The sequence below is a fragment of the Tamandua tetradactyla genome, chromosome 7, assembly GCF_023851605.1.
Source record: "Tamandua tetradactyla isolate mTamTet1 chromosome 7, mTamTet1.pri, whole genome shotgun sequence".
NCBI lineage: Eukaryota > Metazoa > Chordata > Mammalia > Pilosa > Myrmecophagidae > Tamandua > Tamandua tetradactyla.
Window position 1 is genome coordinate 131,909,119 of NC_135333.1, and position 17,982 is coordinate 131,927,100.

Genomic DNA, 17,982 nt, shown 5'->3' on the forward strand with positions numbered 1-17,982 from the left:
ATTTTCACACACCCCCAAAAATGACATATGCTGATAGAAAGCTGGACCCAGGAAAGGGCAAAGTTGTAAATGCTCAGCTCTGTGTCCAAACAACATTCTAAAATGAAACAATCTTTGTTGGTAAACTCACTTAGTGACAATATTTCTAATTATCCCTAAAAATTTATCAGATTTTGAGTTAGAAACAAATTTCAAAGTAAGCAGTCTGCAGAAAATATGTAGTTTTACTCTCCCAATTAGCAAAACAGACTTTACAGATCACTTCATTACAAAATTTAGAGAAAAATCTCAGTGTAAAATGATTTTGTTTTTTTGAACAAAGATATATTTAAAAGTGAATAAAAAAATCCAATACATTCAAGACAAGGACTGGTTATTAAAATATTGTATATATGTTTTATTTCTACCGCTCTCAGTGTTCCACTGAAGCATATTTTCTTTTAGAATCATGGGAACCACCCAAAAGGAGGCTAATGGAAGATTGATCTAGGGAAAAAAAAATACATATATACCGAGGAATATTTTTCAGTTTCTTAGCAAAACACAAAAGGGAGGAAAAATTATTTGACTTTTTAGTTCCAATTGTTTTCAATTTTTTAAAAGCAAGGTCAGTGTTATAAGAGCTGCTCAGATTTTAATAGAACCTGAGTGAATAAGCTCTGAGGTAAATCACTTTCTATTTAGTGTAAATATTTAAAGTAAACTGTTTTTTTTTTACAAATCACATGACTAACTTTTTTTTTAATGAAAAGAAAAACACATATTCTTCCCAGAAAACAAGCCAGTGGGCTCCTCGCCAGGTAGGCCATCAGAGATGAGCAGGCTTCCTACATGGGCCAAGGGGTCTCTCAGCCAGCGCTGCCTGCGTACCTGCAGTGGATGTCCAGTAAAATTGTGGTTCCAAACAATCATGAAAAGCAGGACTGATGTGACCATTATATTTCATGCAAGAATTGAAGGAACTGTCAAATAACAACTCAATTACCATTTGAGGCTTATTTTTATTATGAATCAATAACCGAGAAGCGAAGATCTTGCTGGCCCACTGTGCCTTCACTGATCCATCTAGTTCCCCGTAAACACCTCCTCAAGGAAAGTGTTCCGATGTATCGCTGCCTCCAAAACTAATTTGCAGGCAACAGGCATGAAACCAAGTTCAGATGCACTTATGTATTGAGTTGATTAGTTTCAGGAGGTTTCTTAATGCACAATTGATTTTTAGCAAATACAAGATATAAAGACCTTCATTTTGATTTTATAAAAAATAGGCAAAGTTGCATGAGTACCTAAAAGTGGCTATAAAACCAAGTTTGCACGCTTTTTAAGTCTAAAAAAATAGAGCAGTATCAAAAGTGAACATTTCAGCAGAAGATGATAAACAGAAAGTCAAGCAGACAATGAAGAAACCCCACACAATAGCTTATGCTGACCTTAACTTAAAACAGAGTGAAAAACTCAAACTTTATATTGGTAAAAGAAAAAAAAAAGCAGTTAGGTATGTAGATTACCCCAAAAAAAACCCATGGCTATAAAAGCTAATGTGAGAGTCTTCTGAGCTATTAAAACCTGATGCTATGCTACCACACTGATTCACTTTCAATTTTAGTAACTGACAGAAATTTCTTATCAAGACCTTAATTTTGGCATCAAAAATATTAATTAATAAGCCACAATCACAAAACAAATAACTCCTTATTAATTTCCTAATTTCTGAGAGTGAAAACATATAGTCTTTAATTCTAAAAAGGTCATTTAATATCTTATCCCAATTACTCTTCCAGGAAGGAGGAGAAGGGAGGGGATGGTTGGGATTACATTATAACACAATGCTCAGAACAATATAAAGCATCTGGAAATAAAATCCAAAAAGACCAATAAATATTCAATTTACATGAAACACAGGAAAAGGAGAAAATAGTGAAACTATTTTGCTGTACTACGTAAATACACAGTAGCCATGATCACTTCCTAGATTACTCTTTGGATACTTAATTCAATTGACCTTAATTGCTTATAAAGTGTGCAACACAATCAGAGAGAACTTGTCTTTCATTTAGCTCAGAAAGCACGAATGGAGGCAAACACTAAGTGATGGACCACTGTAGATCATTAGAATAATTAATACGGTTGCCAGCCTTGAAAGCCTTTCTTTCATGCAGAGAATCTGCTAGCCTTTGGACCCAGGTTTCAGACTTGCAAAAACTTTGGGGTTCTTGAGGGCAAGTGAGAGCTCATTGAGGAAGGAAATAAAGTGGGAATCTCGCTCAGACTTCTTTGACTCAAAAATGATGACAATGGTAAAGTGAGGTTCTGGGCGGGTCAGAAAGTAGGTGCTCTGAACCTTGTCATCATAGAAGTGGACCACTTTCTCCAAGCTGTTCAGGTCGGATGTGCGGTCCGTCATGATCATGATGACGTTGGGCCAGTGCATGACGGGCCTGTCGCTGGGCAGAGACACCACCGCTGGATACTGGTCCACGCCCTTAGGGGCCTCTCTGTACGAATGGGGGTGGTGATAGCCATGACCCTGAAAGCTTTCTGAACCTCGGTTGTCAAAAATTAAGGACACATTGGCAGCATCGTATTTCCTGATGAAGCTAGAAATCTTTCCAAAGAGGTCTGGGTTAGCTTTTGCAGTCAGTGTTTTCATTTCTGAAGCAGTCGTTTGTCGGCTCAGTGCCTCATGAAAGTAAAAGCTAAACTTGGCAAGGAGCATGTTTTTGAGCTTCATCAGCCAAAGGAAAAGGTGTGGGGGCTGAACCGCCTTCTGAGACTGCCCTCCAAACAGATGTTTCTTGGTCTCTCGCTGCTTTTCAAAGATCTGGCCCCAGGTCTGCAGCTTGGTGTGAGCACTGTGTAAGTTAACCAGAGATGGCAGGAACTTCCATTCCGAGACCTGAGCCTGGGCCTTCAGGAGATGACTCAGGACATCAACTTCCAGCTGGAAACTGCTTTCCAAGGGACTGAGGATTGGGTGGTGAAATCTAAAGGGGGAAGGGAAATTGATAGAAAAAAATGGAACTGTTACTCCACCTTGGCATTTTTTCAAATTGATATATATTCACATATCATGTAATTACCCAACAGTTCACAATATCATCATATTGCTGTGCATTTATCATCACAATCGACTTTTTTTCTTTTTTGTGAAGAATAATATATACACAAAAAAGCAACACATTTCAAAACACATCACAACAATTAGCTGTAGAACAGATTTCAGAGTCTGGTAGGGGTTACAATTCACAATTTTAGGTTTTTACTTCTAGCTGCTCTAAGATACTGGAGACTAAAAGAAATATCAATATAATGATTCAGGAATTATACCTGTTAGCTAAACCCTACCTTCTCTGTATAACTTTACCATCATCTTTGATCTTTCTTCTACTCTTTAGGGGTATTTGAGTTATGCCCATTCTAACTTTTTCATGCGGAAGGGGCTGTCAATAATATGGGATGGGGGGGATGGAACTAGTTGATGTTTTGGAGAGGCTGGTCCCTCTGCATTTCAGGACATATCTGGTCCAGGGAGCCATCTGGAGGTTGCAGGCTCTAGAAAGTTACCCTAGTGCATGGAACCTTTGTAGAATCTTATGTAATGCCCTATGTCTTTCCTAGAATTGGCAGGAATGGTTTCGGTTGGGGTTTGGCAAGCTATGATAAGTAGCAATGTCTAATTGAAGTTTGTGTAAGAGTGACATCTCAAGTAGCCTCTCGACTCTATTTGAACTCTCTCAGCCACCGGTACCTTATTTGTTATACTCCTTTTCCCCCTTTTGGTCAGGATGGCATTGTTGATTACACGGTGCCAGGGCTAGGCTTATCCCTGGGAGTCATTTCCCATGCACATTGGCATTTTCTACCCCTCAAAAAATACAATGTGGTCAGACAAATAATATTACACTTGGGGGGCAAGTGGATAAAAGATGAAAGAATTCCATGTTGACTCATCAAAAAAGTTACTCTGACATAACTTCACCATTTCAGAATTATGTCAGCTTACCATTCTTCTATGGAAAACAGCCTCAAGTTAACAAAAATGACAGCCATAGCTACCTTCTTTCCAAATAAAAAGAAATTAAATTGGCTAGTGATTCTCAAATTACCTTATTTATTCTGAATATTGTATGACTAACATTATTATCAAAACAAAGCCTTTTTTCAGGGAGTGGTGCTTTAGAGGCAGAGGTAGGGAAAGGGTCACTAAAACATCTGTTAGTGTGTACATAACATATAAGCTCATTTCATACTCATAGTAACTCCACAAGGTATTAGTAAACCTGTGTTGTTAGATGAGAGCACAGACTATAAAACTATATCTGAAACAAGGAAATCAATAAATGTTTATTAAAAAAACAACCTAATATTTACCAGAAGGCCCTTACTCAACCCTAGTTTCCAAATTCCCTTCATATTTAATCACAGTTAAAAGCAAAACGGTGGCCAGATAATAAATATCTAGCTGTAATTGCTTTCCACTGTTCTTAGGGTAAATCTAAAATCCTTAAAAAGGCCTACAAAACCAAGACTGACTTGGACCCTTCTCATCTTGAGCCATGGTTCCTTCTCTTTCAATTTTTCCAGACATTAAATATTCAGAAATGTGATATTACAAAGTAGGTTAAGATAGTAGTGTAATTTCATTTCAACTTGCTCTAAAATGTTTTTAAAATTTTTTACGATGCTCTACAGCACACACACATATGTCACTGCTCTTGCTATCTGCAGTAGGTATATCCTATAAAGTTACTACGGACACCAAATTAGTGACTACTGAGTCACTGCTCCTATAAGAAACATAGGGTTGGGTTCCTGTGAGTGTCTGGTCACAAGTTTTCATTAACTGATCGACATATAATCTTGTTTTATGTATGTTTCTGTTTAAAGATAAACTTATCTAATATACATTGTTGATTTATTAATATTACACTCATGGTCAAAAGCACTATAACACATGACTGATAGAAGCTTATCTAACTCTATTTTTTTCTCCATAAGGCACACCTTGCTTTAAGGAATACTAGATAGCACTTCAGCACTACACTTGGGGACCATTTTAAACAGAGAAATAACCAACAAAATGTACAAAATGCAAAAAACATGGCACTAAATACACTGCAGAAAGGACACTTGTTTACAGTATAAGCCAAAACAAGTAGGCAGTGTGTGGCCTTGTTTGGCCTCAGCTGGAAATGTGCAGGTCTGGTGACTTAAATTTTCTACTGCTGTGATCAACTGCAAAAGCATTGTGAGTATTCATTTGAGGGTTATAAATAAAGTTTAGCAAGTAGGCAAATTGGGAAATGCAAAATCCACAAATAATAAGGGCCAATGGTACATAAATAAAAGTTTTATTTTGTTTCATATTTATCCTTACTAAGCAGAAAGTGCTCTTGATATTTTTTATTATATATACATATATATATATATATATTTTTTTTTTTGCATGGACAGGCACTGGGAACCAAACCCGGGTCTCCGGCATGGCAGGTGAGAACTCCCTGCTGAGCCACCACAGCCTGCCCTATATATATTTTTAATTAGATTCCCACTCACTAAATTAATGTTAGGACTCAGGGATTGCTATTTGCTATGTGGAAAGCACTTTTTACATCACATATAACAGCACATGTGATAGTGAGGGGGAAAGGGTGATGAGGAATATCCTCCCTGCTAGGTGGAGGGGAAAAAAAGGGAAGTACAAAGACCCTGAGGTAAGAGACAGCAGGACCCTTTCCATCAACACTTCTTTCTGGTACTTCAGGTCTCCTGTTCAGAGTCAATTCCTTAAAAACACTTTCTCTGTCCCCCTCCAGACTAGGTCAGGTCCCCCCATTTATAAACTCCCTTAGCACCTTATATTTTCTCTTCTAATTTCTAATATCCTTTAGTAGCTTAACCATATAATTGGTCAGGGACACGGGGACATACGATAACCCTAGCTGTAAGCTACTGCACAGGGGGCAGTAACAGGGGCCTACTTCCTTCATGCATTTATCTCCAGAATAAAAGGCACATAGAAAGTCAATAAATATGTTGACTGACTGTGTTCAAATTTAAGTCCTTGTCTCTGCCTCATTAGTTCTGTCTTATTTATGATCCAAATGCAGTTCTGTAACACTGGAATAGAATGGCTAAGGTAAATTCTTTCTGTATGGGCCACTCCAAACTTTCTTGCTTGGGTCTTTCTTTCTGAGAAATTTCCAGGACATTTCAGCATCTGCCTGGCCCTGTATCACCCTCCTTCTCAAGAAGCCTCCACAAATTCTGTACATCCTGAAAGATTCAGACCCCCTGCAGGGGCTGCAGGAATTATTTTAGCATATGATCCAACTTTAAAGGTGAGGGAACCTAGCATTTACTGAGGATATGTTATACACCAGGCACCATGTCAGATAATTTGCAAGTCTGAGACCATTTAATTTTTTTTAATGTAACAAAGCACAATATGTTCATCGATATGGTCTCAGATTCCACATTGCTGCTAACCTTTAAAAAGCTTGTCAAGTATAGTCTCAAAGAAGAATACCCACAAAAATCTCTTTTCCTACTACATATATAGGTATGAGATTGGATTTTATTCACATACTTCAATCAAGTGCATTTAATTTAATCTGCTTCACTGTCAGTGAGACAGAAGCTTCTCATACAGCTCTGTTTTGGCCCTTACTGAAGAGGAAAATGCAATTATCAATTGAACAATTAGAAAACAAATAATTGCAAAGTATATCTAGAGGGTTTTTTTTTTCATCTATTTAAACACTACAGAAGATATGATGACTAAGAAAAGTCACATTTGATTGAACATTCTAAAAATAGAAATTTGTTACCTTGTAATAATTCCTGTTTCTATTTATTACCAGCACTTCACCCTCAACATTCTCCAAGATGGGGAAGCTACAATATCAAGAGGGTCAATTCCAATAATATATTGAAAGAATTAGAAAGATAAATCAGATCTAATATCTTATACCTCAATGTACTTAATTAATTAAATAATTTAGAACTCTTCAAAGATTACGCCACATGTCTTGGAATAAACATCAAGAGTCTCTAACACACACATATATCAATATCACATAAGTCTCAAAAACTTTGATTTTAAGTACACCTCCCACCACCTTAGTCTTCAGGTCTCCTCACACTTTCTGTGAGTATTAAATATCACAAGATCCCATTATCATGGCTATCAGGAAAATCTGCCAAGGAAATATGAATACAGTAAGACTGTTCATCTCAGGAAAATAGCATGGGATTGGAGAAAATTCTATCACATATAACACTACTGTTTTTTTTCTACTGCTTTCAACTGGAAATCACCATTTATGTCCAATGCTCTCCCTGAAAGGACATGAATTCCCTGTGCAAACCTTCAGACAGAATTCTCAATGAGCTCCTCCATAAACATATACTAAAAGTGTTAAAATGCTCAATATTTATTAAACATATGAAGGGTGAATGTCAAAACTATTTTTCATCCTTAAGGAGAGTTAAAAATTTTATGTTAGTCTGCCAAATCTTTGAGATTAACATTACGATGTATCATGCTCCCATTTCTACTCCAAGAAGACTTCAAAGCTATTCACAACTCATCCTATAGGAGGATTTGTTAATACTGTTATAATTCAAAAATATACACCTCAGCTATAGCAGCAAGTTTGAAAGAGTATGAATACCAAACGAACTGACAACTATTTGCAGAGAACATCTGCTCTAATTATAGTCACGCAAAAGAAAGAAAGGAAAGGAAGAAAGAAGGAAGGGAAGGAAGGAGGGAAATGGGAGAAAGTAAAGAAAATGTCTCCATGGAATAGAGGAAAATATAAAATAGGTTCCTGTAATGCTCTAATTTAGAGACAGACAACTCCATTTCAGAAACACTATCTCTCTCTGTCACAAGCCCACACCATGGTGTTCCTTCCCAAAAAAGTGTGCTGGTCCATGCAGGTGTGAGGTCAGATATTCATTCAAAAATAAGTCCTTAACCCCTTTTCATTTAAAACAACTAGTTTACTAGTTCTTAAATACAATACATGGAGGATACAAAGACAATTAGCCACCGATTTGACCTACAGAAACTTATATGGTAAAAGGAGAGTAGATACAAAGTAAAAAGTATCCCTCTGGAGAGGGGTACTAATAAAATAACAATTCCTTTTGGTGGAAAGATTGTGGAGGCCTGCAAACCCATATGTGTGAATGTTGGGGTGATCTGTTATACAGAATTATGATAATAGGTAACAAGGAACTAAAACAGGGTAGCGCAATTTGAGGACATTTTAAACAAAAGAAATTCCAGGAGTCATGGCAGAATAGTAGCAAATAGCAAATATCTATGGGGACCACACATTAGATTATGGACTGTTCTTTGGCTTCTGCTTAAAATCTTCATTGGTTCTCTTTTAAGCTTGTTCCTCCTTACAAAGAGTTTGGCTGTAACTTAAGGCATTTGATGGGCAGAGTCAGAGATGAATATGAAGAGAGGTTGGGCCAAGGTTACAGAGGGCCTTCAACTGAGAATTCACAACAGTCTTCACCATTAAGATCCGTACGCATATGAAATGCTTCGAGTAGAATGTTCTTCACAGAAATCATCTTATGGGCTTTATGAAATTTTCAGTTGGTAATAATTAATCTTGGTGAACTATGCAACTAACAAATTGTTTAATTAACAGTCTTAACACTGCAAATCCTTTCTTCAATAAAAAAGGGCATAAGGCCTAAATAAACGATAGTTCTGCCTTTGGTGAAAATTCTGTCAAGTAAAGCATTCAGACGAAGAAATTATGTTTCCTAAATGCAAACAGAAAATTTATGTAACTCAAGTTAAAAAATGTATTTGTATTCCAGCTACAAAATTATGATTAAAGAATATAAATCACTTAATGGTACATTATTCCAATACCAAACGAATTCTTTTTTAAAAGTAGCTGCAGTAATATTACCTCCTTTTTAGAAAATGCCATTATTTCTTAAAATTATATTTTGATTTAGGAGGATAAATTTTAATTTGCATTTATAATCTGTCTTCCAGTTTTGTTTTAACTAAGAAACGAAAAGATTAGTCAGAACTTTCTTTTATACTTTCTGTACAAAACAGTCAGGTAAGTAAATTCAAAACAAATCTTACAGGGCCCAGCCTCTCCAAAGCATCAGCTAGTTCCATCTCCTACCCCATATCACTGACCATTCCTTCCAACATGAAAAAGTCAGAATGAGCATAGCTCAAATACCCCTAAAGAGTGGGATAGAAAGATCAAAGGTGATGATGGAGTTATACAGAGAAGGTAGGGCTTAACAAACAAATATGATTGCTGAATCATTAAACTGATATTCCTTTTAGTATTCAGTATCTTAGAGCAGCTAGAAGTAAAAATCTAAAATTGTAGAATTGTAACCCACACCAAACTCTGAAATCTGTTCTACAACTAATTTTTGTGCTATGCTATGAAATTTATTGCTTTTTTGAATACATGTTATTTTTCACACACACATTAAAAAAAAGTAGTTTGTGATGATAAAAAAATATTTATTCCTTCTAGCCTTCAATGTTCTGGAGCAGTTGGAAGAAAAAATCTGAGATGTTGGTATGCTAGCCCATGACAAACTCTGAGATCTGTCCTGTAACTACTTATCAAAGAGTGCTTTGAAAACTATTGCCTTTTTCCTTCTTTGTTTTATATATATATGTTATATTATACAATTTTAAAAAAAGTTAAAAAAAAATAAGACGCAGGAGATATAACTGAGAAATTAGGATTGAACAAATGATTATGATTGTTGAATCATTAGATAGATGTTCCTTTTTAGTTTCTAGTATATTAGAATAGCCAGAATGAAATATATGAAATTGTTCAAGTCTAATCCAGCAGCCTTGATCTTTGATAACGATTGTATAAACTATGTAATTTTTATTATGTGACTGTAAAAACCCTGTGACTGATACTCCCTTTATCCAGTGTATAGGTAGAAGAGTAATAAGATAAAGACATGCATGAAATAAAATTTAAAAAACAAATCCTACAGAATCAGAAATTCTGTTGATAGTTTCTTGGGAAAACACCCAAGTTCTATCTGCCTTCTAAAGTATTCAAGGGATAGCAAACACCTTGACTATGTGTGAGGTAAATTGGGGGTTTTCTTCTAAATAACACATATGAAAACATATTATTAATGCTAATACTTCAATTTGAAATGCAACGTTACAAATGACTGTGATTCTTTAGCAAGAATGTATACTTGCTTAGTAACATAGTAAGTTTCTAGAAAGGAACAATATTCTACTTTGTACAAAATGGGCTTCCAGAAGAAAAAACAAGCTGTGTTTTCCATTCATTTCTGAAAACAGACTGGATGTTTGCAATAACTCACACAGGATCTGCATCTCAAATCAGGGCCAGCAGTATAGACTCTATGCTACTCATTAAGCTTGTTAATTTTTTAAAACAAAGACATTTCACAGGTTGGAAGATGACAGAATTCACTAAATTTTTTATAAGAGTTCTGACATGGATCAGATATAAAGAGTCAAATAAACATTCTCTAAAAGGCAAATTAGGTCTTTTGGGAATAGAATTAACTCTTTTGCTACCACAGGAATAATAAAATATGAATTATTTGTGCAAAACATGGGAACCATGAAGAAAATGTGGTTGATGTAGAACAGAAACCAAATCAAAATGTCTACAGACCTCTGTGCAAGACCAAAGGGAGAGACATTTATCTGGTGCAAAATTTATATTTTGGGTAGCAGTTATACAATTTAACTTGTACGGTCAGTTTATTTGTACACCATAATTACATGGAACCTTGCATAGGGCATGAGATCTTGCTGGTTTGTACAGGTTAGTGTAATGCTCCAATATATCCCAGAGTAATGTAGGCAGAGAATAAAAAAGTATTTGCAAAGTCCCCTTAGGGGGCTAGGGAGAGAAGAGGAAATATTCTTCTTCCACATCTGAGGAATTCCTGATATTCTCGCAAGAAGTAGGGACAACCAATTCAATAGGCTGAGCCCTTGATCTTGGGGCTCGCCCCTATGAAGCTTATTCCTGCAAAGGATAGGCTAACCCTACTGATAATTACGCCTAAGAGTCACCCCTGGAGAGCCTCTTTTGTTGCTCAGCCGTGGCCTCTCTTTCTAAGACAGCCCAGCAGGTGAAGTCACTGGCATGTAAATCTCCCTGGCTATGGGAGACTTGACTCCTGGGGATGAGCTGGTACCTGTCACCATAGGAATGAGAAAGCCTTCTTGAACAAAAAGTGGAAGAGATAAATGAGATAAAGTCTCAGTGGCTGAGAGATTTCAAACAGAGTCAAAAGGTTATCCTGGAGGTTATCCTTACACATTATATAGCTATCCCTTTTTAGTTTAAGGTATACTGGAGTGCCTAGAGGGAAGTACCTAAACTGCTGAACTGTGCTACAGTAGCTTTGACTCTTGAAGAAGACTATATAGGTTTTACAATGTGACTGTGTGATTGTGAAAACTCTGTATCTGATGCTACTTTTATCTAGGGTATGGAAAATGAAATACCTAGAATAAGCAAATTCATAGAGACAAAAACTAAATAGCAGGTTACTAGGGGCCAGAGGGGAAGGATGCCACGTTATTGCTTAATGAGTGCAGAGTTTCTGTTTGGGGTGATTAGAAAGTTTTGACGATGGATGTGGTGATGGTAGCACAATACTATAAACATAATTAATATGACTGAAGTGTACACACAAAAGTGGTTAAAATGGGAAATTTTGCACTATATGAATGTTAGGACAGTAAACATTTAAAAAAATTGTAACAAAGCTGTTTCATCTTCACAACTATTCAATCCTAGGTTTTCATAAAAGTGTGGAAAAACTCCTAAAGTATTGAAGTCTGCTGAGTTCTCTCTCCCCTTTCTCCACACCAGTACCAACCTGGAGCTGTATTTCCTGAGGATGGTATCCAAAAGGCCAACGAGCTCTTCGGCATTGATGAACTTCTGGGTGCTGAGGGTGTACATCTTCTCGTAGAAGTCCGCAATCTCCATCCGAGCCTGAACAAAGAAGCAGAGCTGCTCTGACAGGTGGGAAAGGAGCTCTTCCACATGAGGGGCGGTCCCGCCCAGGGCACCACGGCCAGTCACCACCTTCTTCAGCTCATTATGCAGGGACGTGTAGATGGTGCGGATGGAGTCCTTCCTGCTGAAGAAAGACTGGCCCCCTGGTAGGCAAATAACATAAGAACATGAAAGGTAAGGAAGAGAAACCAGGAGTACAAGATACCACGCGGCATCCAAAAGGGAAGCATCTGATCCCACTGCACTCACTAGGTTTTAACCAGCAATGTTCTCTGGTTCCTGTGATTAGGATTTAATATTTTCTGGCCCATAATTTCACTGAAGAACCAGTTAAATGAATGTCTGGTATGATTCATTAGCATACAACAGATCTATATATGATTCTCTTACCCACCCACCAATTCTCCCCTACTCTGCTTCAACGAGGACTCAGATTTAGTTCTCACTTAGAGATAATTAACCTAGTAAATGAAATCAAGGAATTTGTAAAATACCTTCCTAGTGAGTGAACCATTTCACAAAATTGGTTTTAAAGCTTCAAGAAGTGAATCTCTCCAGATGGGTCCCTGGTCCAGATAAGTCCTGAAACCAAGCCCAGCCTCTCCAGAACATCAGATAGTTCCATTTCCCTACCCCATATTAGTGACAGACCCTTCCAATATCAAAAATTTAGAATTACCGTAGCCCAAACACCCCCAGTGAGAGGTATGGAAAGATCAAAGGTGAAGGTGCAATTATACATAGAAAACAGGAGCTAACAAGTGAATATGATTGCTGAATCATTAAATGAACATCTCTTTCAGTCTCCAGTATTTTAAAGCAGCTAGAAGTAAAAACCTAAAATTATGAAATTGCAACCCATGTCAGAGTCTGAAATATGTTCTACAACTAATTGTGGTGCTGTGCTTGGAAACTTATAGCTTTTTTTGTATATATGTAATTGTTCACAAAAAAAAAAAAAAGAAGGAAAAAAAAGTCAATTGTGATGATAAAAAGGTATTTAAGCTCTCCAGCCTCCTATATTCTCGGAGCAGCTAGAAGGGAAAATATGAGAAGATCATATGGTAGCCCATGACAAACTCTGGGATCTATCCTGTAACCACTTTTTGAAGAGTGCTTTGAAAACCATTGTTTTTCTATTTCTTTGCTTTGTTTATATGTTATACTATACAATAAAAAAAGTTTAAAAAAAAAAAAAGAAGTGAATCTCATGTCCCTTACCACTAGGGTGACAGACTCATCCTGGTTTGTACAGAACTTTCCAGGTTTTAGCATTTAAAGTCTAGCTTCCCAGAAAACCCCTTTGTCCCTGTCTTAAAACTCTAAGTCCTACATCCCAGGAATTCCCTCAACCCCGGGCAAACCTGGACTATTGGCTACTCTCCTTACTAGTAACTCCACAGACAAACTCCTAAATTATCTAAACAAAACCACATTTTTCTCCAATATACTGCCTAAACATATGAATAGTATCACATAACTTCTACTAATAGCAGCAAAAGCCATATGATACAGGTGGGCTGATCTCACACGGACATCCCATAGAGTGCTGGCCCCCGGAGATGCTGCCTCCCTCAGGTGCCCATGGCCAGTCTAGCTCTGCCACCTGTGTAGAGTGACAGCACAGACTAAATAGGCCTCTGTGACCAGGTCTAAAGCAAAACCCCAAAGCCCTGTGATATGGAAATTACTTGGCCACTTTGAGTCTTAGGTTGTGTTTGTTTGTTTGTTTGTTTTTAACAAAAAACTAGTAATAGAGCTGGTATGAGGACAAAAGGAATACCCTTTGGTATGTAATGTGCCAGAACAAAGCACACGTTCAATATGCTAATCCCTTTTCCATTCTCTTGATATAACAAACTCCCAATAACACATAACTGAGCTTCTGAAATTCTATTGTAAATAGGAGCTTCAAATATTGTAAAAAGAATATGACAGATAGGTAACCAACCTCAGCTATGTACTCACTTCCAGGGTTAAACTGGGTAGCCTTGGGAAAATATTTAATTCTGTATTGAAAAATGGATATCTTCTTTCATCAGATTATCCTTATCTGAGGGAGTGGAAACACCTTTAAAAGCATATCAATAAACACCAATCACCAGTATATGAAAACAAATGACACTATAAGGAAGGGAGAACCCACCAATCCATTTCTTTTTAAACAGGTCCCTTTTCTCAAAGCTCTCAAAAACATAACCCTATCTACTGACTACCCTTGTTAAGGACATCCAATAGGATTGGTCTTCATTCATGCCAGGAAACAAGGAATCAGAGACACCCGATTTCTTTCTCTTTTCAACGTTCTGAATTTATAAAGTATGATTATTTTGAATTACTTCCAGAAGGCTCTATTTACGAAGGCTCTATTCTCGAGATTTCAACTCTATTTTAAGTAACACGTATATTATAGGAGCATGCAGGACATCTAATTGAACATGATACTCTACAAGTTCTTACTAATGAAAATATTTAAATATCAGTTCTCAAGTTAGGTCATTTTCAGCTATGCTACATTCCAACAATAAGAAGTTGGCAAGACCAATAATTAATCAAAGAAAGGGAAGAAAAGTATGGCCTTCTAAAATGCTCCCCAGACACTGACTCAGCATACTTTAATCATTGATACTTCCCCAAACAGGTAATAGTCCCAACTCAAAGGGAAGAGAAAGTTCCAAGAAAAGGACTCCCACTCAAAGATTTTCAGTAACTGAGCCAAGACAGGAAAGGAAATCTCTGGGTTTGTCCTTTACCTAAAGGCCTAAGCTAGCATCTATAATTAAGATTCACTAAGATGTCAAGATAAACACCAGCCACCAGAGTGAGGTCAAAAAAGGCTCAATTCTCTGAACCACATTTAAATTTTTTTTTGAAGTATGCATATACTTTTTGTTTTGCTTTTTAAAGAAACCCATTCAAATTTTCTAATTATCAAACGAGTTGAAGAAGATGGGATTTTTGTGTTAAATGGCAACACAGTCTAAAGAAAATGGAGTGCCACCTGATAACTGTGAAGTCATATTGCAGGCACTCTGATATCATATATGTGCTGGTGCAATAAAAAAAAAAAAACTAACATTTGCAAAGCTAAAATTCTAAAACTTACATTTACAATAGATATAAACAAGGTCTGAGGCAGTACAGTTCTACATGCCTTTTCAGAATATTTACTCGGAAGTGACCAGATCACATGGGAGTCTGAACAGTGGCTATGCATGTTTCAGTGTAAGTTGATCTGTGGGTCAGCTTCAAAGTACAGCTCTCAGGCTCACCAATGCCAGCTGGAGTACAAGCAGAACTGATAACATAAGAAGGACCGCTTCATAGAACCCACATCAGAGCCTGAAAGCAAGTTCTTATACATATGGTTCTTATACATAAGCAGCCCAAGTTGCGGGCCATTCAATTTAAATTAGTGTCACAAAATTTTTAATCAGGGTTCATAAATAAGCTTTAGGAAATCCAACTTAACCATCTCAGTTTATATCCAAACTTGTAAGGGAAGTAAATTCACAGCTTTCACCTAATTTGCATAATGAGCTAAAAACAAAATCACAGGACCAGGGTTATTCACCATTCTTGATGAAGTAGGGGAATCAAAAATCAACCAAAACTGCCAGAAATCACCCACTTTCAATTTTACAGCTAGAATATTCCCCATTTCCAAATATGTATTAACACATAAAATACACATTAAACATAAATTGTAATATAAGTACACATTTTCTAGAAATGATATGGGTACAGACACAATCCGACACTTCAAAGTCAGGTATTCTGGTTTGGGCTCTATCATCTAATCACACAACTCTATATTTGCAATTTGCCACTGTAAAATAATAATAACTCCTCAAAAGAAATTGCATATTTGTGAGAGGTGGCACTGTAAAAAGGGGAGGAAAAATACAGAAGGTGGAACTACCTGACTAGGATTTCTTAATAAATCAACATATTAAAGAACAAGTTATTATTTTAAATAGCTTTGGCAGAAGTTAAGCCCTCAGAAAGCCCTGACCTCTGAATGTTTACTGATAGCTTAATAAAATGTACATGGCCATCTTCGGACAATAAGGCAACTGGGTAAAAAATAAAAATGGAATCTAGATCCCATTTTACATTTCTATTCTGTATACTGTACATATGTGTCCTTCATTCACATTAGACTCTGTGCCTCTGATAATTAAAGAGTCTAAAATAGACCAAAGTAAAATGACTCCAAAACTCTGGGATTTAAATGTTATTATTGGTAAATATTATAGAGTAGTAATATTTTGTGTGCATAATCCTTTGTTTTTACATATATTATTTCCTTCTCATCCAATCATATTAATTGATTCTACTGCTTGTGAAAATCATTTGAATCAGCTCTTGCACCGATTTTCAGGGAACTTTCCTCCCTGTTTCCACCAGCTAGTGTGTGGCACATTCCTTGCCTTCCTGCCAGGTATCCCTTCATTTCTTCATTCATTAAATATTTATTAAAGGTTCACGAGAGTGGGTAGAACTGGGTCTATCACCCTTCAGGGCCTTAACCTAAGTGGCAAGACAATAGTGTTCATTAACTAAGTGGTAATGCCAAGTTATCCTCCTCTGGTCGCAGTGTCACTGGACTGAATTTGGTTAACTCCTCATTTACACCACCAATCCATGCATGGGGCAAAATGGATAAAACCATCGGTTTAGGGTGCAGCCCTTGCAAACATCTACAAGATCTGCCAATCTATTTACAGCGGAGATCGGTGGGAGGAGTTAGTGGAAGCCAAAGGAAGGGAGGAGATCCGAGAGTGCAGAATGGTCCGCAGCTAGGAGTGACAGAGTTCGGGAACCCAAGCCTGTGCCAAGAGCGAGCTGTACCCTATTTCCTTCCCCCTCAAGGAGCATGGGGGGCGGGACAGAGGTACCTAGTTTCTGCCCCAGGTAGGTGAGGCTGTGATAGACCTTCTCGGCCGCAGCCAGGTGGGCCAAAGCCGCCAGCAGCGACAGCCAGCTGCCCCCTGCGCTCTTGTTGGCCTCTCGTTCCTTCTCCACATTGTCCTTGGCCTTGTCGTAAGAGAAGATGCCCAGGTGAGAGAAGAACGTCTCCAGCACCGCCTGCTCCACCGGGACCGGGGCGGCCAGCGGGATAGACTCCCCCATGCGAGCTGCGACCCAGCCCGACCCACGTGTCTCTCCCGTCCCTCGCACTTCCGGGTTCTGAGGCAATGAACTTGCGCACTTGGGTGCATGCGCGTACCCGGTCACGCGGCGGGCTCGTGCGCGCGCCGCCGCCTGGACGGCGCTTGGGTCTCAGGGAGGTGGGCAAGAAAAGAGGTGACTCTCCTCAGTTCATTTAGCGCTTCGATTCCTGCAGCTCTGACTATCTGGACTTCCAGGGTGGAAAGGGAGGCGGCCCATACACCGTGGAGCTGACTGCTTTCCGGCGGGCTGAGGGACCCCTCCCTGCGAACTGCGTCAGTACTGAATAAGTGACGTTGGCGTGACGTCAGTTCTCGCCCAAGCATCTCTCCGGTCCTCCCTGCGGGTTGGGGCTGCAGGGCGAGAAGGCGAGGATCGTGCCAGGGCTGGGACTCCCTTGCGCAGCAGGGATCCTAGTCCTCTTTTAAATGGATTCAAGTAAGTGAGCAGACATAGGGACAGGTCTATATATTTTATCCGCATACCTACCGAGTCACCTTGCGGTTAACTCACCTGTATACCGTTTTATTGATCTGAGGTCTTTGTTAAACGAAACCTTTTCCAAGCAAAACTCCCATCACCCCAGACTCTTGAACTCACTCTTCCTAACCCAAGGTACATTAAGCTTCCTAAAAAAAGTTTCGCACTGAAGAAAAAATAAATGTAACTTCCTCCAAAGAGCCTGAATTGGTGCACCTTTGTCACTCAGATTTATTCCAAATTTCTTGGCCATTTAAGAAACACCATAAAA

The 17,982-nt window shown here is 38.1% G+C and overlaps 1 protein-coding gene across 1 annotated transcript; it reads right to left on the reverse strand.

The window, feature by feature from the left end:
* Window positions 1-981: 981 nt before the first annotated feature.
* On the reverse strand, window positions 982-17,484 carry KICS2 (KICSTOR subunit 2). Its single transcript, XM_077111299.1, has 3 exons — window positions 16,958-17,484; window positions 11,914-12,199; window positions 982-2,984 (listed from the first exon to the last, which is right to left on the reverse strand). Exons 1-3 carry the CDS (start codon window positions 17,190-17,192, stop codon window positions 2,168-2,170), a joined length of 1,338 nt encoding a protein of 445 aa, XP_076967414.1. The 5' UTR covers window positions 17,193-17,484; the 3' UTR covers window positions 982-2,167.
* Between the last annotated feature and the right edge of the window lie 498 nt (window positions 17,485-17,982).

What these genes read in the sequence shown, in the direction of transcription:
- KICS2 (XM_077111299.1), bottom strand. Translation starts at nt 17,192, where the DNA reads ATGGGGGAGTCTATCCCGCTGGCCGCCCCGGTCCCGGTGGAGCAGGCG. An exon ending in CTACCTGGGGCAGAAACTAG is followed by an intron (nt 12,200 to 16,957) that starts GTACCTCTGTCC and finishes TTTGCCTACCAG; the next exon opens with GGGGCCAGTCTTTCTTCAGC. An exon ending in CTCAGGAAATACAGCTCCAG is followed by an intron (nt 2,985 to 11,913) that starts GTTGGTACTGGT and finishes TTCCCCCTTTAG; the next exon opens with ATTTCACCACCCAATCCTCA.